The sequence below is a fragment of the Anarhichas minor genome, unplaced genomic scaffold, assembly GCF_050575085.1.
Source record: "Anarhichas minor isolate MPS153535 unplaced genomic scaffold, ASM5057508v1 ptg000005l, whole genome shotgun sequence".
NCBI classification, from domain to species: domain Eukaryota; kingdom Metazoa; phylum Chordata; class Actinopteri; order Perciformes; family Anarhichadidae; genus Anarhichas; species Anarhichas minor.
Window position 1 is genome coordinate 3,907,501 of NW_027466451.1, and position 22,683 is coordinate 3,930,183.

The window sequence follows — 22,683 nt, forward strand, 5'->3', positions numbered from 1 at the left end:
GATCACCTGTTTTTTAGACCACCGGCTCAAAATATAATTTTAAACTGTGCCGAAGTCACTGTAAGCTGACACAATGCTAAATGTTATCCTTTGACCTCGCTACTGTCCGTTCAAAACAAACATATGTAAATATGAAATACTAAACTGGTTGAGGTGAGTTTCACTGGAGACACAAGTCCACAACAAAGCTGCAGAACTCTATCAGCACCTAAGACGATTCTTGGTTGTCAGGTCATGGGGGTGACTTAGGCCTGAGAACTTAACTCACTAGTCAGGGCTCACCAGAGGGCTGCTATACAGAGCAAGAGGTGACGATACATTGAGGCGGGACCTCTTACAGGTCTGGTCTGGGCTCTCTTCACACCACGCCAAAAGGGTTCACTCACAGACGTTTGTTCATTACTGTAAAACACTGTCCTGGCAGAATACACAACCCCATTATTAAAGAGTACAGGTCAAACAATCTAAAGATGTAAATAATGTTCTGCACTGGTCACAGGTCTCTGCCTACCGGCTGAAACGTAGCCGATCAATCGGTGCATCTCTAATACTTCCACTTATCCATCTACACTTCTCTGAGCCATGTGGATGAGAAGCAGGATGACCATCATGTGTCCCTGTGCTTGGATTCTTTGGTCACTCAGTTAAACATCCACCATCTCAAACAGGGAGCACGTCAGCCGTGAGTTAAGCCTGGCGGAGCTCCCTGGGAAGAGCTGGCCGAGTGGTAATTACCGCGAGAGCAAACAGCCGGGACGTAGATTACGCTACTGTTGGCCGGGGCCATGTTTTCTCTCCTCCCCTCCTCTACTGGAGTCGTCAGTGCCGAGGGTCATGGGTGATGCCGTTTACAACGCCGCCGAGTTGGGGAGCCATAATTCACCACGAGGCCGCCCTCTGGGTAAACAGCAGGAAGGGGTAATAACTCATCCACACACTCAACACAAACCGTGTTTCCTCTATAACCCTGCCAACTTCCTCTTTGGTGTGTCTGACCATGCACACTCTCACACACACACGCACTCACACACACTCTCCGTCCACGCTGCTCACATGGCCACAGTGCAAACATTTAGCGAGGGAGATATAACCTCCGGAGAGAAAACAAATCCACAAGGTCTCACAGAACTGGTGCTTTGTGAGACAAAATGATTGAAAACGAGCGAATAATTCAAGTTCACGTGAAAAAGATTCATTATGAAAAGTAGATTTTCAGCTTCTTCAACCTTTTAAGAACTGACATCATTCTCACAGACTTGTTCAAACTTGATCATGTATTTAAAGTGCACCCCCGTTCAGATGCTATATGTGCATACATGTGTGGGTGTGACTGCAGATATGGAACACTCACAGCAAACCAATACGCAGTCCACCACCCAATCAGACACCATCTCGCCATTTGAATATCTGTCAGTAGAATCAACCATGTGCGAGTCATCCTGCTGATGCTGTTACTCCCCCCCCCCTACTGTTCGCTTTTCAACTTTTCATGCTCTTCAACGGAAAAGACTGTTTAAAAGAAAGAAAAAACATCCCCCCCTGGAGATAATCATCAATGAACGCCAAAATTTCCCAACATGTCTGCTCTATCTTACACGGAATCTGGAATGAGTAATACGTGGTATTAATTTTAATTAAATTAATCAATGGCAATGCTTGTTAGGGAGGAGAGACGAGGGGAGGAAAAAGAAGGAAAGGGGGTGGGGGGTTGAATGAGTGAGAAGAGATTGAGGGAGAAAAGAAATGCATTCACACCTATCATCTAATTATACGACAACATTAATCCCATTAGGGCTGGAACTGATTGCCAGGGTCCGGACCCGGCTGCTCCTGCCTGGGCCTGTTGTTATTGCGGCGGAGCCTCGGCTCCTGCCTGCTGCAGCCTGATAACAACTCTAATCACGCCTGGCCATCGCTATCTGCACCCGAGATCAGGCCCCGCGGCTTATCAAAAGTTCACATCTAGCTAAAAGCAGAACAAAGAAGCAGAAAACACACGCACACACACACACACACACACGCACAAGGGAAAGCCACCAAGGCGCTGCATGAGTCTTGTGTGTGTGTGTGTGTGTGTGTGTTCGGAATTTAGACATGCTTGTGTGTTTTATGTCACTTTGGCTCACAAAGAATGAATTAATCTCTCAATTGTGGGTCCACATAACGATCACGTGACCTGAGCCTTGTCAGACTACTGGTAACTAAAGCATGCTTTTTAGCTGCAACACTCAGCTGGCACCGATCTGAAGTCATTTCAGAAAGCACCTCTTCTATAAGCTATGAAGAAGTTCCACCAGTGTTTACTGAAAGAAAGAGAAGAAGGTCAGAGTGCTGATTTCCTTGTCTGGCCTCTGCAGGAGTCCCGGTTCGCTGGTGGAAGGAGGCGTATTATTCATGCCGACCTCTGAGCTCCAGCACTGATGTCATAGGAACCAGGCTGTGTCCCTCTCACACACACACACACGCACACAATCTGTAGTGTGGATCTGCAGGGTGTTATCTATCTACCATCAGCAGGCCTCCTTATCGGCCCCAAACATCTTTCACAGAGGGGTGGGGGAGCGGCCATTAAAAACACACCACAACACATTCATCCAGCAGCTATGTATTCCACAGACTTTTTCCCCACTCTTTCTTTCCCACTATCTACCTCTTCTCCTCCTCTTATCGCCACACTTTTTCCCCTGCTCGTCTCTTCTTTTGTTTATCCGGAGGTCCTCCCCCAGCCAATCGCAAACAAAACCAGCAACAACAGCGCAACAACGCTGGGAAACTGGCATGCAACAGCCAGATGTAATTACAACGTGCCTTCCATCTGCCCAGCCTCTCTCTCTCTCTCTCTCTCTCTCTCTCTCTCTCTCTCTCTCTCTCTCTCTCTCTCTCTCTCTCTCTCTCTCTCTCTCTCTCTCTCTCTCTCTCTCTCTCTCTCTCTCTCTCTCTCTCTCTCTCTCTCTCTCTCTCTCTCTCTCTCTCTCTCTCTCTCTCTCTCTCTGATATCGGCAGCAGCGATCGCCGCCAAGTTTTATCACGTCTCCCATCTCAACCGCCAAAATATAAGCCCAGGGATCCAGCCTCAGTGGGCCGCCTGGCCGTCTCCTATCTCCCCATCGAGGAGGGGAGCCTTATCGGGCTGAAAGATCGCCAACCATTGGGAAGGATGACGCACAAAGAGACACAGACAAATATCTATCAGCTACACTAACACCCACTTCTCCTCCTCAGCTGTGGGCCCACAGAAAGCCCTGGACCTGATCCATTGTTGCTGGGGGGAAAACATTGAAAAAGATATCCATGCTGTGTTGTCTTACTGTCGCCACTGTGTGTGTGTGTGTGTGTGTGTGTGTGTGTGTGTGTGTGTGTGTGTGTGTGTGTGAGTGAGAGAGTGTGAGTTTGTGAGTGTGTGAGAGAGAGTGTGAGTGTGTAATATGTGTGAGTGAGTGAGTGAGTGAGTGAGTGAGTGTGAGTGTGAGAGAGAGAGAGAGAGAGAGAGAGAGAGAGAGAGTGTGTGTGTGTGTGTGTGTGTGTGAGAGAGTGTGTGCGTGTGAGTGTGTGCGTGAGTGTGTGTGTGTGTGTGAGTGTGTGTGTGTGTGTGAGTGCGAGTGTGTGTGTGTGTGTGTGTGTGTGTGTGTGTGAGAGAGAGTGTGCGTGTGAGTGTGTGAGTGTGTGTGTGAGAGAGTGTGAGTGTGTGTGTGAGAGAGTGTGAGTGTGTGTGTGAGAGAGTGTGAGTGTGTGTGTGAGTGAGTGTGTGTGAGTGTGAGTGTGTGTGAGTGTGAGTGTGTGTGAGTGTGAGTGTGTGTGAGTGTGAGTGTGTGTGTGTGTGAGTGTCAATTGTTGCTTTTCTGGTGGCTTTCACTAAAGTTTTCTCCGGTCAGAGAATTAGGGGGAAGCGCTTTGCTCCTCTAAAGCTGCCCATTGGAACTTATTGTTCATTGTAATTGATAATTATTAATATTGTTAAAGATGTGGCCTTCACTTTATTATAGCGATATCACTTTTGCCCTAAAAGAATCAAGTTCAAGTGAATGAGAACGGACGTGTTATTTGTTCTCATTCACCTGAAGGTGATTTTAGTGATGAACCCAATCCACACATCAAGTACAGTGTAAAATGAAACCGCTTCTTCTCCTTCACAGAGCCTCACTTGGTCACAGCAACAAGTGACTAATGGTGAGGGTTAATAGAGCTTACCCACAACACACTTCTCTACGTAGGTTTGCAAAGATGTTTACTTGTTTCTCTGTAGAAGCTTTACCCACAAAAACACACACTTTGATTTTTCCATCTATGACAGGGATGTCAAACATACGGCCCGAGGGCCAGAACCAGCCCGCCAAAGGGTCCGAACTGGCCCACAGGATGAGAAGTTGTTCAATGAAATGCGCTGCCATTGGTCCACTGGAGGTTGTGCCGTCCTAATAAGACTAGAAGGCCCTTTGCTAGATACGCTGTTATAGATCCCACATGCTAGCGCACAGGCTACGGGACACAACACTCTTAAGTGTAGGCTGCTGTTCATGCAGAAGCCACCAGTAGAACATGTCTTGGTCAAACAGGAGATTAGTTGACACAGAGTGTGGACCGCTTCCAATTTCTACACAGAGGTAAAGGGGAAGCCAGTGTGCTTGGCGTGTTCACGGCAGGAATACAGTTTGCTGCCCCAATCAGACTCATCGTGATACAAGAACATGCAACTGAGAACAGAATTTGGTCAGATTATCACAAATCAAATATTTATATATTTTTAAGTTCCAGCCACTTCTACTTCTTCTCTTCTGCTCCTCTCTTGTAATGTTAAACTCTGTCCAGTCTTCATTAAATGAGTCCATTCCACGCTCACACCCAAACATTAGAGGGCACATATTCAAACGCAACAATGTCTCAAAATCATCGCAACATTGCTCAAAAGAGCCACATTCTCATCATTTGGGCATCATTCAGAACTCCTTGCACCTGTTTCACAGTGCATGCCTTCCAGAGGGTGATGCAGTGGAAGACTGAATCTGTTTGCATTGACAGTAACTTCACAAACAACACAGACTTCATTACAGCAACTAATTACAATAACTACACAGCCATCACCTGGCTTTAGCTTCATCAGTGTCATTGCACACAATAGAAGCAGCTCAACCCTTAGTTAGTACAGCTGATGATGAAACTCAACCCGACGACACTGTGACCTGACTGGAATTTATCAAATCAGTGACAACAAGCAGTGTGCTCCAAACAACATGGTGGACACACTGCACCGGTAGTAGTAGTGGTGGTAGCACAAGCAGCCCCCACCTCTGCTGGACCCTGCCCCCCCCCCCCCAGCTGAACAAAGTCCTTATCACTCCTCACTCTTTCCTATCAAAATGTCTGCCAAATCACAAGAGAGTCACAGGGCTGAGAGCCTGGCTGGCCTCAACCGCAGCAGGGGCCTGGTGCACAGGGAAGCATAGTGGACCAGAAGCACTGATAAAGACGGCCATAACACCCCTGAGACAGACGCACGCGCGCACACACACACACACACACACACACACACACACACACACACACACACACACACACACACACACACACACACACACACACACACACACACACACACACACACACACACACACACACACACTCTCTCTCTCTCGCTCTCTTTCATACATGCCAAGTCTAGCCTGGGTTTATCGGCCTCGGGGTCTGGGATACATCTCCAGGCCTCGCTGCTGGCTTTACTGTAGGTGCCTGCTGGGAGTTCACAGCTGATAGGCCTCTCTATGGAAACATGTGAAAAGACAGGAAGTGACAGACTATATAGACTACTTGCAGAGGCACACCAGAGGACCTCATCAAGACAAATCCTTAATGGAAACCCAGCGGATATAGCTTGGTCGCTAATAGATGGCGTCAATAAGTTCAGTGCTATTCCCCACAAGCTACGGAATAAAGTGAGCGGCTAAAAATAACTTAACGACACGAAGACCTCATCGTCATCTGCAAAGAGCAACCAACAACTTTATGTTTCTTAGTCCAGGTTAGCTAGCTAATGCTACTGATCAAATGGTGAGGCCGCTTTCACACAGATCTTCCACTAGAACACTGCCCCTATAATGTTCCATAATAATGGCGTTCAAAAGTGTCATTATACGTATTCAAATGGTGTGCCGCTCATGGTAGAGGACCACCCAGAATGCTACTGTGGACAGTTCTGCCCTTTAGCCCAGTGAAGCTAATGCTAACGTTAGCTTCACTGTGTGACTGGAGGTGCCCATTCAGAGTAGCGACACGTTACTTGTTGGTAGCTGATGATAGAGAGTGATGCAGGAGTGAGTCCAAAAACCCAGAAATGAGTCAGCATTTTTGCACTTCTGTGGTTAGCTTAAGAGTTTAGAATGTTTTGTTCAACAATAATAAATATGTCAGTAAATATCCCCCTTATGAAGCTTTTACACGTCTTAAAGAGAGTGTAAATGAGTGGGCTGAAGGTCCTCCCTAGAACACTAGTCCTCCTTTAGCTTAGTGGTGCAGACCTGAAGTCATGTGACCGTGGTGGAGTTCCTTCATGTATAACGTTAGCTTGTTACTTCTGGGGATTGCATTCACGCTTCAGAAATCATAATCATTAGTGAAGATGATCTTGCTGAACAAAAGGTGTCAATATCAGAAACGTTTGTTTAACAGAGATTATTTTCTGCAATAATCCAAACTTCAATGGAAAAACCCCATGGGCTGTTTGTTGAGGGAACCAGTGATGCTAACTTCCTGTTGGACTACAAGAAGACTTCATCATCCTGCAGGACTCAGGATGTATATATATACATATATATATACACACATGTATATATATATAGATATATATATGTATATATATATATATATATACATATATATATACACATACATACATATATAGATATATATATATACACACATACACATATAGATATATATATATATATACATATATATATACACACATGTATATATATATAGATATATATATGTATATATATATATATATATATATGTATATATATATACATATATATATATATATACATATATATATACACATACATACATATATAGATATATATATATACACACATACACATATAGATATATATATATATATATATATATACACACACATACACATATAGATATATATATATATATACACACATACATATATAGATATATATATGTATGTATGTGTATATATATATATATACACATATATATATACACATACATACATATATAGATATATATATGTATGTATGTGTATATATATATATATACATATATATATACACATACATACATACATATATAGATATATATATGTATGTATGTGTATATATATATATATACATATATATATACACATACATACATATATAGATATATATATATACACACATACACATATAGATATATATATATATATATATACACACATACACATATAGATATATATATATATATACACACATACATATATAGATATATATATGTATGTATGTGTATATATATATATATATACATACATACATACATATATAGATATATATATGTATGTATGTGTATATATATATATATATACATATATATAAACACATACATACATATATAGATATATATATGGCACAATCCACTGATTCAAACCTCCTCCAGCTTACTGAGACAATGTGTTGCTCAGCGCTAGGTTACAGGTTGCACAGTATGAAGGCAACTTAGAGACATGATCCTTCTTGATCTCCCTTTGACCTCCTGGTCGTAACAAAGCCCACAAGGGAGGTTTGCATTAGATGGTGAAAGTTTGTATGTTTTTCTAGAAGCACACGTCTAACAGAAAATACTCAATCTGGATATCTGGTCACAAATGTCCCCTCATTATTATAATGTATAGCTGTATTTATGCAAGGAGATACTTTACAGCCTCCAAATGTTGCTTTTAGACACCGGCTTTCTGGGAACACAATCACAGATGAGGAGATATTAATATTTGCTCAATGTGATAACTCACCAAACAAACTGTCATGTTTCCATTCCAGCTGTAGCTTCCACAGAGAAACACGCACTTGTGTTCCTTTAATCCTTCGTCTCCAGAAGGCTACAGGGACATTACAGTAGACTGCGTCTCAGCTCAGAGAGGTTAATCACAACATCATTAATATGCTTCTGTATCAACTTTGAATATCAGCGATAAACCTTCACACGTTTTATGAACAGGAAGAGCTCGTCAAGCACGGAGAGCAGCCGAGTGGCAGACCAAGAAGAAGGCCTTTCAAGCGGCCCACGATGCATTATTGAGTTAAAGGGAGAGATGAAGAAACAGATCCAATTGTAAGCAGCTATCAGCAGAGACATCAGCCGGGCGGCCTATCTGACGCCCCATCTCTGGGAAAAGAGAAGTGAAAAGCCGGGGGGGGCAGCGGCGGCCTCAGACAGAAAACAAATAAAAAAAGATCCAATTTTAATCCTTATCTGGGCTCACATCGGATCGCTGCTCTATCTGTGTTCACATCGGCTTTTTCAGAGAACACTGACGTTTCCACAACAGAATTAAACAGGAAGCCACAGCGAGCTGCAGCTGCCCGTGGACAAAGCCTCTCTGCAGGCTAATAAAGGACAACTTTTATTTCCACATATTCTCGCGCAGTCTAGATAGCGACGCTGCCAAAGTGGCGCTTAAACAACTGAGGAGCGGTTTAGCGCAAGGTGGAGTCTGCGTCACTCGGAGAACACGCTGTACGACGTGAACTCCGCTGAACTTTAAGGCTCCGGCTGCTGATAGGATCACTAGAACAGACCGGGTTCTCGGTGCTGCTCACACAAACGGCGTCATAAAGCTCCCGTGGACGTTCACCACTACTTATTCACTTTGTAGTGAGCGCACAGCTCCACAGAAGCAGCGCACTAAATGTGCGGCTTCTTCCCAGAGCGCGCGTGGCTCTCCACGCACTGCAACTGCTCACAACAACAACAACTACTCACAACAACAACTACTGCTACTACTCACAACAACAACAACGACAACAACGACAACAACAACTACTACTCACAACAACAACAAGAAGAAGAAGAAGTAGAAGAAGAAAACACATCACTGAGCAATGAGCTTGTTTGGTCCTTACGCTTGATCTGCCGGGGTTTGCTCTGCTTCCTCCGGGACATGGTGGCTCTTCTCTCCGACCAGGGAGCCCTCTGTGACGGACAGAAGGAGCGGCCGAGGTGCGCTCTGGTTCTTCTGTGTTCTTCTGTGTTCTGCTTCTTCTTCTCTCTCTCCTCACGGTTTATTGCTGCGACGCGGCGCTCCGATCAGCGACCGGAGAAATCCGCATGACCCGCCTGCACTTTGGTATCTTCTGCCACGACAGCTAGCGTGGGGCCAACCTGTGGCTGAGTCTGCTTACTGGTCACTGTCCTCCCGGTTCTCTTCTTCACAAAAACAATGCCTTCGGCTCACCTTCCTCTCCGTTCTCCTGCTTAACGTTATTCCTTTCACCGGGCGAGCCACCGCCGCATTCCCCGGCGCGTCTGTGAGCAAACACAGTGAGCCTGTCTTCACAAACACCGACGCCGGTCAATAGTAGCTGTTATCTGCTGTTGTTTCTGTGAAGTTTCGTCTCGCCGGTCCGCCCACTTGTCCTCCTGTACCGTCACTGACCCGGGAGCCACTTTCAATGGAGCACGAGCGCTACAGCCAACTCCGCTTACTACGGAGGAGACGACGCGCCTCTGACACGCCCCTTACGTCTGACGTGTGGCACCGCACTCATCTCCTATTGGATCAAAACTATTCCACGTACAGCAGGACATTTCTAATCTATCACTATGAAATCAAATATTATACTCGTACCTTTACTGCATGATGATTAACTACATAAAATACTCCATAACATAAATAAATCATTAGTACATTCTCTCAGTATTCTGTATCTAACAGGCACCGTGACACTTTAAATCTTTAAATATGAATATATATGTAAACCCATATCGCTGTTTTGTTGTATAATGGTAAAAATAAATAAGGGATATGTTTAATATCTCAAAGTAATTGTCTGTTGCCTCTGTAAGTTGAACGTACATTGTGAGTCTGTATGTCTGCTGTCACAAAGCTTTCCGTGTTCTTCCCAAAATGAAGAAGAAAAGTTCTCAAGAATTCCTTGGCACTCAGAAGTTTTTAGTTTTGTCCAAATTATGATTTCCATGTAGTTTACCTGAGCAGTGTGTCACCCCGAATATCTTGGTATCATTATAGAACATTGTTATTTCATCCAGTGTGAGAGACATGGTACTGCTGCTGCTTTCATTGTACTGTACTTTGGTTCCTGTTGAGATGTGATACAGACATGAGATTAGCAGGATTTCCTTTTGGGCTGACGGCAGGCTGCTTTAGTTTCCTGCATGGATGACTCAGATTGAAGTTATCGCTTTAGGTACTGCTCAAAGTGTAAAAGCAGCATTAGATATGCTGTATATTAAGGGTTTGAGGACACACGCGGTAATGGGTTTTTGTGTTTAGACAATATTTGATTGAAGTTGGTTTCAGTCCCTAATATGAACACTAGCTCATAAACAGCAGGGGATATCAAGTGGTGAGTGTTTCATCACATACTCCATCAAGATACCGATTAAGCATTTTAATAACTTCATTTCTATACTGCAGGGACATGGTACATTCATCAAGAACGATATATTTAGTACCTTTTCAGAAATTGATTTATATTATTGAAATTGAATTTCTAATATTCATAACATTAGAAAGTCAGTTTGAAGGTTTGTGTACATCCATCAATTGAAATAACAGATATGACAGCACACTACGGAAGATATCACATATCCTCCATATCAACAAACCACATGACTCAAGAAACCTGGATGAAGACATGAAGTTTCATTTCTTCCAGGGATTCGAACCAGCAACCCTTTGGGTCACACACTTGCTTTTCCAGATGAGCTCCTGCGGTTTTGCCCCCAACATGGAGAGGAGCTGGAGTCTGGCTTCTGACCAGCTAACCTCACTGGTGCCATCTAGTGGCAAATCAGGACAGTAGCTTCCAGAGAGCTTATTGGTCGGGCACGTCACACCGCGCAGTAACATGGAGACACAGCGGCAGGGCTGAGAGGATGGTAGACTGGGAGGAGATTCTTCTTTAGAGGACGATCTACTGGGCTTAGTTAATGATAATGGTAACTTGCAGCCTACACACCCATGCATGTACCTGAAGGTCTCAGTAAAGTGTTGTTCCACCGTTGGCCTCCAGAGCAGCGTTAGTGCTCCTTGTCATAGATCATAGAGTGTGAGGGACTCGACAGGAGTCTTCCTCCCAAAGATATTCTTTCATTTGGTGTTTGATGGAAAGTAGTTTAAACACGTCACATACGTGTGCACTTGGGTTGAGATTCTGTGTGACTCTTTCTTTCACAGACAACCATTCAGTGAGCCCTCATGACTTGTATGAAAGCATCTGCATGCGTTATGTTTCCGTACTCATTCATAGTACTATCTTTACTGACGTGGCAGCCTGTGTATCACTTAACAGTCTTCATCACTTCTCTGTGCAGCATCAGGTAGTGCTTTGGACATTTGTGCAGCTTACTGAATAATGTTGGTCATTAATCCAAATTCCAGACTGTTTGTTTGGACCATGACATCATACCTTGATGTCAATCTCACTTGTTTATTTTTATTTTCAAGTGGTCAGCTCAAGATGACAGACAGGGGTCAGGCTGTGTTTTAAATACAATTATTTTAATGGCATTATTCACATTGCGCAACATGAACAAAATAGCAAAATACATCTCCTGCCAAGAATGACAGATGTGACGAACAGAATGACCGTATTAGTGGAGTCACTCCTGTCCACATTTCAAGGGTAAGAAAACATCAACTTTGAGAGCTGCTGTTGTTTGCAGGTGACGTGATGACTCTGCAAGCTTCTCTGAGAAATGTTGTAAAACTCATTTACTCAGTCTGGTGGACAGCTCGTAGCTCCCAAATAAAGGTTTGGTATCTATAGTGCTGACTCAGCAGGGCAATGAGGAGCAGCTGAGTGAAGGCCCACATTTATTTGATTTGATTTCTATAAGCCAATCACATGTTCCACATCATCTGAAGGGGACTGCTGCTCTCATGCTGGTAGTATGCGCACTGTGCATACTTTCTCTTTTTACTTTGAGTCCATGCTGCAGCTGCTGTTCTGTTGCATGCAGCATTCGTTCAGTTGGGATACTCTACTTCCTCATAACTGTTGGGATCTGGCCCTAGTCTAGAAGCACCCATGCTCCTTCCTGTCATACAACGTCTGATGGAAAACTCCAAGATGAATGACTACACCTCCCAGCACAGCAGAAACCTGATGCTGGTCCCTCATTGGCCAAGAAAGGGCCCCCCACTGGTTGTGCCACCTGGTTTATAAGCCTGAGCACAGCTAGAATTCTTTCTCTTCCGTCCAGACACCGCTGGTGTAAGGAGATCCACAAGGCTCTCTTCACCCCGGACACACGCTGGTGTCAGGAGGTCCACAAGGCCTCTTCACTCCGGACTCGTCCAGGGGACAAGAAGATCCACGAGGAACCGCGGCCTCATAAAATCCTATCGGGTCACATGTAACATTCGCTGGTCGAACAGACTGTGTTTTATTTTGAGTTTTGGATCCTGTAGTGCGAGAACGGATAACTCCTATGCCCCGTTCTCCCACCCTTTTTGTGTACACACCGCCGGCAGAAGGTAACAATCTTTCCTCGCCGAAGATTTCCGGGAAGGATGACCCAAACCTCGTCCCTCAGCCGAAGTTAAAAAGCCCCTCTCTGCAGCGAGGAGGCCGAGTCTGCGCCAGCCAGCCCCGAGGCCGCGCCACCGAGAGCCAGCGGCTACTCGAGGACCGAGTGATCCCCACCACGGGAAACAGACCCTACCGAACAAAGCTTCTACAAGTAAGAGTTACTGGTATCTGGGCCTAGCTTAGCTTAGCATAGCATTAGCTTAATTTAGCCTATTCGTTATGTCGTTGTTATTCCTGTATCTTGTTACGTTAAGTTACGGTCGTGTTATAACGTGTTATTGCGCAAGCATCGCGGACCACGGAGTCCCGTTATATTGTGTATTTCCTGCTATAACTGTTTGCATTAGATCCGTCGCTGCTAGTGGATGTGGAGGTTGTGATTTTATCATTTCAAAGACCAAAACCACGGTGGCGGAGCCTCGTCTCGCCGACCGAGTTTCGGGGTGATACGAGAGCAATACTCGCATCTCACCGCAGTGATAAAGATCTGTTTGTTTTGGGGATTCTTTTATTTTGTTTTTGGTTTTATTCTCTCTTCTTTAAATCGGCTCTGTGAGTGAGATCTAGAACCGCAACTATCACCGTACAAGCGTGACCGGTCGGTTCAGAATCCGACCGCAGAGTTTACCAGTGATCAGCTGTTTCTCACATTCTCACTGCAGCGCCGAGCACCGCGCTCAGAGCTCCTCTCTCTCTCTCTCGCTGTCTACCTCTCTTCCTACTAACCCGCATACACATAGTTAGATTCACTGATTTTGGGTGAACCTCTCAGACACGTGGTCGCGTAATCTATTGTCCCAACCCACATTGTGCGCCGTCCCACGTGGTTACACGTAGCCACCTCTCAGCTATCTTGTCGCGGGTCAATAGACTCCGCCATCTTTGCTTGTAGGCTCACACGCCCCTTTTTAGGTTACGTACCATCACTGTTTGAGTAGGCCCCCCCCCTTTGTTTCCACACACACACACACACACACACACCTGTACATATATCTATATACATATCCTTACCCCACTTTATTCATTTGACTTTAGGTATTAGACATATAATCGTATGATAGTGTTTGTTGATTGTGATATTACTTGATTTGATCATTTATTATTTTATTTAATAAACTCTGTTATATTTTAAAGAGCAGTCGTCTGTGATTACTTGTGCATATGTGTGTAATAATAACTGGATGTAGTGGCCTGTGCTCGAACTTAAACCTTCACTTTCACTCTGAATGTGTAATAGTACTCAGACTATTGACATTATGAGTGAACGCTAATTATGAGACTTAGTTTTATTGTTTGGTTATTGGTCCCTGTTCGCAGGGTGGTGCCCCGTTATTATTAATAATCATTAATAATTGTTACTGACATTAATAATTCTATTGATGTCAAGAATTTAGTTTCTTAGATGCTGATAACCAAACACGCTCCTCTACGTTCCCAACATAATGGTGCCCCGTGTGAGGCTACGTTATTCCAGTTTTATTGCAGTATGTATGCACACTAATCCATAGTATACCTTCGAATCATTTTGAAAAAATTTTGAATAATTAATTTTCCTTAGAAAGTTTAATTATTAATTTTTTTTGAATAATCCAAATTTCTGAAAATTATTTTCCAAAATAGTTTGATTTTTGATATTCAAAACGTTTTCCTATTTTAATTTAGTTTTAATTTTGATTTTAATCTTAATTTTAATTAAATTTTCAATTTTAATTTCCTTTCTGAAATTTGTTACTTCTTTTCCTTTCCAGGTTAGATCATTCGTTACATTTCCTAAACTAACAGTCAGCTGTGTTTAGTAGATTTGATCGTTTATTTGTAAAACCAACACTTTGTTTTGTTTTTCTTAATCCCTCAAAGAAAAGTTACACACAGCTGTCACAGGCCAGAAGTGCTGAAACTACATTAGCATTTTCTACCTTTGAGTTGAAAAGCAGAAGTTAATACCTCAGAGCAACAGTAGAAATTATAAGTCATAGAACTAGGCATTTCACTGTGCACCTCAGAGCAGTAATTGACGTCCAACAGTAGAAATTGTAAGTCACAGAACTAGGCATTTCACTGTGCGCCTGCATTAACCGTTTTTCTTACTAACAGTAGGGAATTCTAACCACTGTTGCCATTTACAAAGAAGTAAAATGGGCAGTCAAAAACCGTACAGGTTAGGAGCAGAAGCTCACCAGGAGCCAGACAACCCTGCACCACAAGATGCAGCTGCTGGTCTCCTCAAACTCGCCCTCTCTGATGACAGGAGAAGGGGGGAGTACTCCAGGTCCTGAGTGACCTAAGTGGGTCCGAGCCCACTTCCACAGGCGAGCGAGACATTCCGCATATGTCAAGTGTACGCCTAGAACGAACGCCCTCTCCCACACGGGGAGAGGTAGATCACCCTCCCCTTGATTTTAATAATTATGGCGATTCAGACGGCTTAGGCCCTCTCCGCGCGCAGGGCCTGCGCACCTATCACATAGAGTCCCACACGAAGGACGTAGAGCGCTTCGATCCAAATATTCGCTACTCGAGTATTGATGACTGTCTCAGGGTCCAAATCAGGTAATGCCACCGCACTCGTCAGAAAACCCGACACCGACTCGCAGCCCACCTGACTAAGCCAAGTGACCTTCCCCTCTGCTGCTCAAGTCTACTTAGTAGGGTGGGGAAGAGAACTCAGCACACTCCCTGAAACGACCACTCCCAATTGCGCGCCCCCCCTGTTCTTTAACCTTCTTGGGCGACCTTGTTCACAAAGACAATGCCCTGTGTGTATATATATATTTCAGTCGTACTGGGGGGCCATAACACACTTGCTCTACTCGATTCCAGGTCAGAAACGAACCTAATGTGTCCCCCCCCACCTTTCGCATACACCTCTAGGGTACCACAACCTTAGAGGCCCTTCCAGCACCCTAGTTCGGAAAATCCTTTGTCAGCTAAGCCTTGTTTATCCTGCTCTGTCAGCGTGATCCACCTCCAGTTTGTTCAACGAAGCCACCGCCTTCTTTCAGCCGAGTCATCGCCCGGGCGTGTCAAGTCGCCAGTGCCGCAGGGGACAGAAGATGCCTAGTGCACGAGGTTTTTCTTCCAGCTCCTGCCCCGCTTTAGGGAACTGAACTTGATTTGCGCGGGGGACCTGTCTCCATCTCTAATTAGGGGGGAGGGGCGGGGGAAATGTCACCATTGCCCGCCACGACACACCACAGAATGAAGCCGTTCGCGACGCTTCCCTGAGTGCTGGCGGTGACGTGGTGGTATGAGCCCTCGCCACTTGAACAGCTCGAGGGGTGAAGGCTCTGACAACAGAAACTTAGAGAGATGCACTTCGCAGGGAGTGCAACTCGCCAATCTAGCCAGTGTTGAAACCAACCAGAAAATCCGGCTTATCATTGACTACTAACGTTTAACTGCATGCTTCAACTCGCCCTGTAGGCATGCACTAACCGCTAACGAATCCAACTTCAACCAGAACAGTTACAGGACCTGAAAAACTTTCATTGTGACTGTAAACTTACGCTCCACTCTCATAAATAACCCTTTGCATGCTTTAGAGACTCTACCAGCAGTGACCAAAGAAGACATAACCTACGCAGTAGCAGTCAGATTTAAAGCAGGACCTCATCAGAGAAAAGCTCATCCGTTAACAGCCAACAGCGGAAAACCCCAGCCTAGCTGGTCACCCTAGACCGTGTTAACAAAATCCTTAAATCTGCTACCACTACTGTTATGCAACCCTCACAGGTACCTCTGGCCCATAGTCTTGGCAGCGCAATTCCAATAGCGATAGATCCTAAAACTTAGACATAGAACTCGCTCTAATTGTACCGATCAGAGAGAGATAAACGCACATATTATGTACAAATACATCCAGAAGCTACAGACCAGACTGGATTCCCTCCTATTCGTAACCCCACGTTTTAACCAAACTGCGACGGCTCCGCCGACGGACTCCAGTCCCGACTAGGAGTAGAACCAGTAACCACTGTTTCCCCCCTCACCTGCTTCTATTCTTTCTACTCTTCTCTCTTTTGTGTTTTGTTTTGTTTTATTTGGGTTGTTACTTTCTTTGACACTATACCGCAATGCTAGGATTATCACAAAATCATGATTAGCGATTGAATTATTTGGGAATAATGTTTTTGCTCACCTATGATTTGAATTGTGTATGATAGTAGATGTAGGTAGAGGTAGTTAAAGTCATCTGCCCAGATGCCACCCTAGTCATCAGCCCAGATACCAATGAACTCTGAATTCCAATGAACTCTGAACTCCAATGAACTCTGAACCCTATGAACTCTGAACTCCATGAACTCTATGAACACTGAACACTGACTGTTTTAACCACTGCTTTTGGTTCCCGGAATACTTGGACTGTCTAACCTCTTCAGGTTCCCGGAATACATGGACAGTGTGATACCACATGGATGCACGTGCCAGCCCTTGGTTTGCTCTAAAGACCGTGGCCAGCACCCCGCTCTTCAGACCAAAGGGGGGGATGTTGGGATCTGGCCCTAGTCTAGAAGCACCCATGCTCCTTCCTGTCATACAACGTCTGATGGAAAACTCCAAGATGAATGACTACACCTCCCAGCACAGCAGAAACCTGATGCTGGTCCCTCATTGGCCAAGAAAGGGCCCCCCACTGGTTGTGCCACCTGGTTTATAAGCCTGAGCACAGCTAGAATTCTTTCTCTTCCGTCCAGACACCGCTGGTGTAAGGAGATCCACAAGGCTCTCTTCACCCCGGACACACGCTGGTGTCAGGAGGTCCACAAGGCCTCTTCACTCCGGACTCGTCCAGGGGACAAGAAGATCCACGAGGAACCGCGGCCTCATAAAATCCTATTGGGTCACATGTAACATTCGCTGGTCGAACAGACTGTGTTTTATTTTGAGTTTTGGATCCTGTAGTGCGAGAACGGATAACTTCTATGCCCCGTTCTCCCACCCTTTTTGTGTACACACCGCCGGCAGAAGGTAACAATCTTTCCTCGCCGAAGATTTCCGGGAAGGACGACCCAAACCTCGTCCCTCAGCCGAAGTTAAAAAGCCCCTCTCTGCAGCGAGGAGGCCGAGTCTGCGCCAGCCAGCCCCGAGGCCGCGCCACCGAGAGCCAGCGGCTACTCGAGGACCGACTGATCCCCACCACGGGAAACGTACCCCACCGAACAAAGCTTCTACAAGTAAGAGTTACTGGTATCTGGGCCTAGCTTAGCTTAGCATAGCATTAGCTTAATTTAGCCTATTCGTTATGTCGTTGTTATTCCTGTATCTTGTTACGTTAAGTTACGGTCGTGTTATAACGTGTTATTGCGCAAGCATCGTGGACCACGGAGTCCCGTTATATTGTGTATTTCCTGCTATAACTGTTTGCATTAGATCCGTCGCTGCTAGTGGATGTGGAGGTTGTGATTTTATCATTTCAAAGACCAAAACCACGGTGGCGGAGCCTCGTCTCGCCGACCGAGTTTCGGGGTGATATGAGAGCAATACTCGCATCTCACCGCAGTGATAAAGATCTGTTTGTTTTGGGGATTCTTTTATTTTGTTTTTGGTTTTATTCTCTCTTCTTTAAATCGGCTCTGTGAGTGAGATCTAGAACCGCAACTATCACCGTACAAGCGTGACCGGTCGGTTCAGAATCCGACCGCAGAGTTTACCAGTGATCAGCTGTTTCTCACATTCTCACTGCAGCGCCGAGCACCGCGCTCAGAGCTCCTCTCTCTCTCTCTCGCTGTCTACCTCTCTTCCTACTAACCCGCATACACATAGTTAGATTCACTGATTTTGGGTGAACCTCTCAGACACGTGGTCGCGTAATCTATTGTCCCAACCCACATTGTGCGCCGTCCCACGTGGTTACACGTAGCCACCTCTCAGCTATCTTGTCGCGGGTCAATAGACTCCGCCATCTTTGCTTGTAGGCTCACACGCCCCTTTTTAGGTTACGTACCATCACTGTTTGAGTAGGCCCCCCCCCTTTGTTTCCACACACACACACACACTCACACCTGTACATATATCTATATACATATCCTTACCCCACTTTATTCATTTGACTTTAGGTATTAGACATATAATTGTATGATAGTGTTTGTTGATTGTGATATTACTTGATTTGATCATTTATTATTTTATTTAATAAACTGTTATATTTTAAAGAGCAGTCGTCTGTGATTACTTGTACATATGTGTGTAATAATAACTGGATGTAGTGGCCTGTGCTCGAACTTAAACCTTCACTTTCACTCTGAATGTGTAATAGTACTCAGACTATTGACATGAGTGAACGCTAATTATGAGACTTAGTTTTATTGTTTGGTTATTGGTCCCTGTTCGCAGGGTGGTGCCCCGTTATTATTAATAATCATTAATAATTGTTACTGACATTAATAATTCTATTGATGTCAAGAATTTAGTTTCTTAGATGCTGATAACCAAACACGCTCCTCTACGTTCCCAACATAACATTCACCTTGAACTTTGACGCTCCCACTCATGTATCTGCTGCACAGAGGATTGTGGGTCAGAGAAGCCAGTGAAGCTTGGTGGCTTGCATTTTATTCACAATGTGAGCGGATGCAGTAGGACATCCTGGTACTGTTGGCCTACTGCATTTGACACACTATGTATTGGGACACACGACATCTTCTTCTGGCATACTAAATAATACGGCAGTGTGGGTATTGGCACGCACATTGAAGTATCTTGACTACAATGAGTCTGATTGTATGAACTTGAACTGAACTTTATGGATCTGTTCGGTTCATTCAAGTCAGGTTTTGGACTTTAAGCCCCACGTTTGTTAGCGTGCTTTATGGAGCGGGCTCCTGGCTAAGGTTGTTACAATAATCACAAACAATACAAGCAGACAAATACAACTGTCACACATTACATGGGTTGAACACAGAGCAGGTAAATGAATGAATGTCAGCATCTGGCTGAATTCTTGACAGAGCTGGTTAAAGGTCCAGTGTGTAGGATTTGGCACCATCTAGAGGTGAGGTTGCAGGTTGTAACCAGTTGAAACTTCTCATGTGTCAGTGGGGCCAGAAGGAAGTGAATGTACAGTTAAAGTTGCAGTTTGCAGAGAAATAAAAATAAAATAAAATCAAGTTCACAGAGCTCACGTGTTTGTTTGGCTGATGTTACACGTCGTGTCTCTACTGATCATAGAATGTAAACGGTGGAGCCAAACCTGACCTCTAGAGTGGAAGATTGACGGCTCCCTGTTTCATCTAGTTGGTGTATTTAATACACCTGGGGCTTCTGTTAGTAACCTGTATGTAATGTGACACTTGTCACATGCTGTTATTAGTGCACAGTAAGTGTGAAGTGCACTGGGATGATATCAGTAATTGTGTCATACTGTATTGCTCCGTTGCTTGTTGAGACCCATTGACAATCTGAATCAAGCATCCACTACCTTGGCAAGTCCAGTTGGTCATAACAGCGTTCATCCCAATCTGATTTATCTGCTAGTTTGTTGCTTTGCAGGGTTTTGTCATGACTGTGTTGCCACATCAGCCCTGACTTTAGCAAAGCTACGAAGCGTTTACACTGCCTGTTAGGTGAGAGCGCTCCATGTAATTGACTTACTAGCTAAATTGGTTCAAAACACAAATGTGGCAGAAATCCAAAAGTTTGAATACGTATCATTTTCATTCTGACTGGACTGAGAATATTTTTTTGGTTGTAATTTGAACCAGGCCCAACACAAGAAAGAGACGCTGTAACCGGTAGCTGCTAAACCAGCTGAGAGCAAAGATGCGGACACTGAAAGTGCTTGTTGTGGCCACTGACATGCTGAGGTTATGATACGATTATGATTGTGTCCAAGTCGTGCTCGAGGAGAAGTCTCGTGGTGAATCTGAATATCTCACTCTGTGGTCTTCGGGTCACAGGACCCCACAAGACCACCATCAGTGTCCCGAGCTTCACATCCGTGCAGCAGCAGCAGGTTCACCCTCCTCCGCCGGTTTCCTCTCTCTCTCTCTCTCTCTCTGCGTGCCTTTCATCTGCAGGAGCTCTTCATCCATTTACTCCGGCTCAAATAAACATTGAATCCAAAGACCTCATCTACATTGTTGGAGTAATCTTAATATTCAGCCATAATCTTAATATTCATGACATATTAAATAAATTAAATTCATATTTTAGATAACAAGCTCAATTTCTGCACTGCAACACAACAAATTCTGTTTCCACGGGTAACACGTCACCTCGTGAGACTTCTCCTTGAGGCTCTTTCCATGATGTTGTCAGACACTTATAACAATCTGAGCCTGCACGGCAAAAACCAGGACTTTGAGTGGATGTAAATGGCACGATGACGGGTAATGCTGCTCAGTGCTCACAGGAGGAGACAGGCGTAGAACACACAGACCTGCCACACACACATCTAAGATACTAAATGCGAGGCAGAGGTACATGTTTGGAGACATTCTGTGACTTGTTGCCTGAAATCAAAGATTTCTTTAAACTTTGAAAACACGCAGGACATTCCTGACAGACCTCTTTGACTGCTGAATGAACTTCACTTAGAGCTGCAGTGTAAGGATAGACTAGCATGTGACCAATAAGATCAGTTCAGTAAACAGTTCAAATCAAGCTGCAGCTGCTCTCTGTATTTAAGAAGCGCTTTACTGACTCTGCGTCCATTGAGTCCATTGTGAGCTATCTGTGGGTACTGATGTGGACGACTCTGCCTCTCAGTGTCACTGTTTCCTCCGGACAGGTCTGCTGCTGACAGTTGAGGTTCTCACACTGCTAGATGACATTGATATCAAATCCAGTGCAACACCTGATAAGAATGGAGAGTTCTGGAACCTACTGGTGGAACAAAAGTAGCCCAACCTCAGAAGATGTGCCTTGAACTTTGATTATGCCTTTTATCATTTCTTGACATTTCTTCTGTTTATTGAATGCAAATAGAATATGCATGTATGTATCAGTAATACAGCTCCCTGTTTCTATCTGCTGGAGTCAATGCATTATCTTTGTCACGGGACATAATGAGGACTCAAATGCAGATAGTCAGAGTAGTGAACAAAAAGGGTTTTAATAACTCACGAAAGAAAAACAGGTAATCCAAGGACGAGACAAGGGGGGAAATCCGGCAGGACAAGGCAGGGCAAAAACAGGGCAAAAACAGGGCAGACAGACTGGGAAACCGGGAACCGGGAACAGGAAGAGCAAAACGGGCGGGTAGGTAGGAAACAAAAGCAATGATCTGGCAGTGAGTGAGTGAAAGACAGGGGTTTAAATAGTGACTAGAACAGGTGAGGAGAGTTGTGCTGATGAGGGAGAGTGTGACTGGCAGGTGCACTGAATGAACTGATTAGGGACAGGTGAAGGAAGTGAGGAGCTACAGAAAACCACACACAACACACCCAAGGCAAAGCCTGATTGTGACACAACCTCAGGGCAGATGATCATTGTTTACTTCTTGACCAACTGGAAAGCAAACTTGGTGTCTTGGGCCTGGCTTTCCTGTGGTTACAAAGTCCACAGTTTCCTTTAATAATACTATATCAATATTTTCTGATGTGAAATATGGAACACTACAAGGCTCTGTACTTGTTCCTCTATAAAGCACACGTAGATTAAAAACCTCAGTCCTGGATCTGAAGGAGTGGGTCAGCTGAAGTGTTAAACATGCCTTGAGTTGCTATTGTTTGCCAAGTTTGTACCTGTGTCTCACCAGACCTCTGGGAATGGTTGAGCTAGTTAGTAGAAAATAGAAGCTAAAGTTAGCTAGCAAGCCTGACGCTAGTGCATTCATGTACGTCTGGCGTTTTACATTAGGGCCCGTACAGACGACGTCATAGGCTCCCTTCTATTTCAGACACACTAGAGGGAAACTCAACTTTACTTTTTGCAATGTTTCATCATATTCTGATTGAAATCTCTTCTA

General features: G+C 44.5%; 1 protein-coding gene and 2 long non-coding RNA genes across 5 annotated transcripts in view; 1 reads left to right on the plus strand and 2 right to left on the minus strand.

The window, feature by feature from the left end:
- The window catches only part of LOC142932384 (uncharacterized), a 13,246-nt gene extending 4,130 nt beyond the window's left edge, over positions 1–9,116 (minus strand). The window contains exons 1-2 of the long non-coding RNA XR_012947465.1: positions 8,012–9,116; positions 1–5,754 (exon numbers count right to left, since the gene is read on the minus strand). The exon at positions 1–5,754 is cut by the window's left edge and continues 4,130 nt beyond it. This is a non-coding gene — a long non-coding RNA (uncharacterized LOC142932384). The remainder of the gene's footprint in view (positions 5,755–8,011) is intronic.
- zfpm1 (zinc finger protein, FOG family member 1) overlaps positions 1–9,706 on the minus strand; it is a 119,644-nt gene extending 109,938 nt beyond the window's left edge. Inside the window, exon 1 of one of the 3 annotated variants that reach the window (XM_076076328.1) lies at positions 9,123–9,706. In XM_076076328.1, coding sequence (XP_075932443.1) covers positions 9,123–9,162 — 40 coding nt within the window. In that variant the 5' untranslated portion in view covers positions 9,163–9,706. The remainder of the gene's footprint in view (positions 1–9,122) is intronic. The other 2 variants (XM_076076327.1, XM_076076326.1) reach the window with 2 other exon arrangements.
- Positions 7,649–10,045, plus strand: LOC142932395 (uncharacterized). Its single transcript, XR_012947466.1, has 2 exons — positions 7,649–8,139; positions 8,218–10,045. It is a non-coding gene; the product is annotated as an uncharacterized LOC142932395 (long non-coding RNA).
- Positions 10,046–22,683: the final 12,638 nt, after the last annotated feature.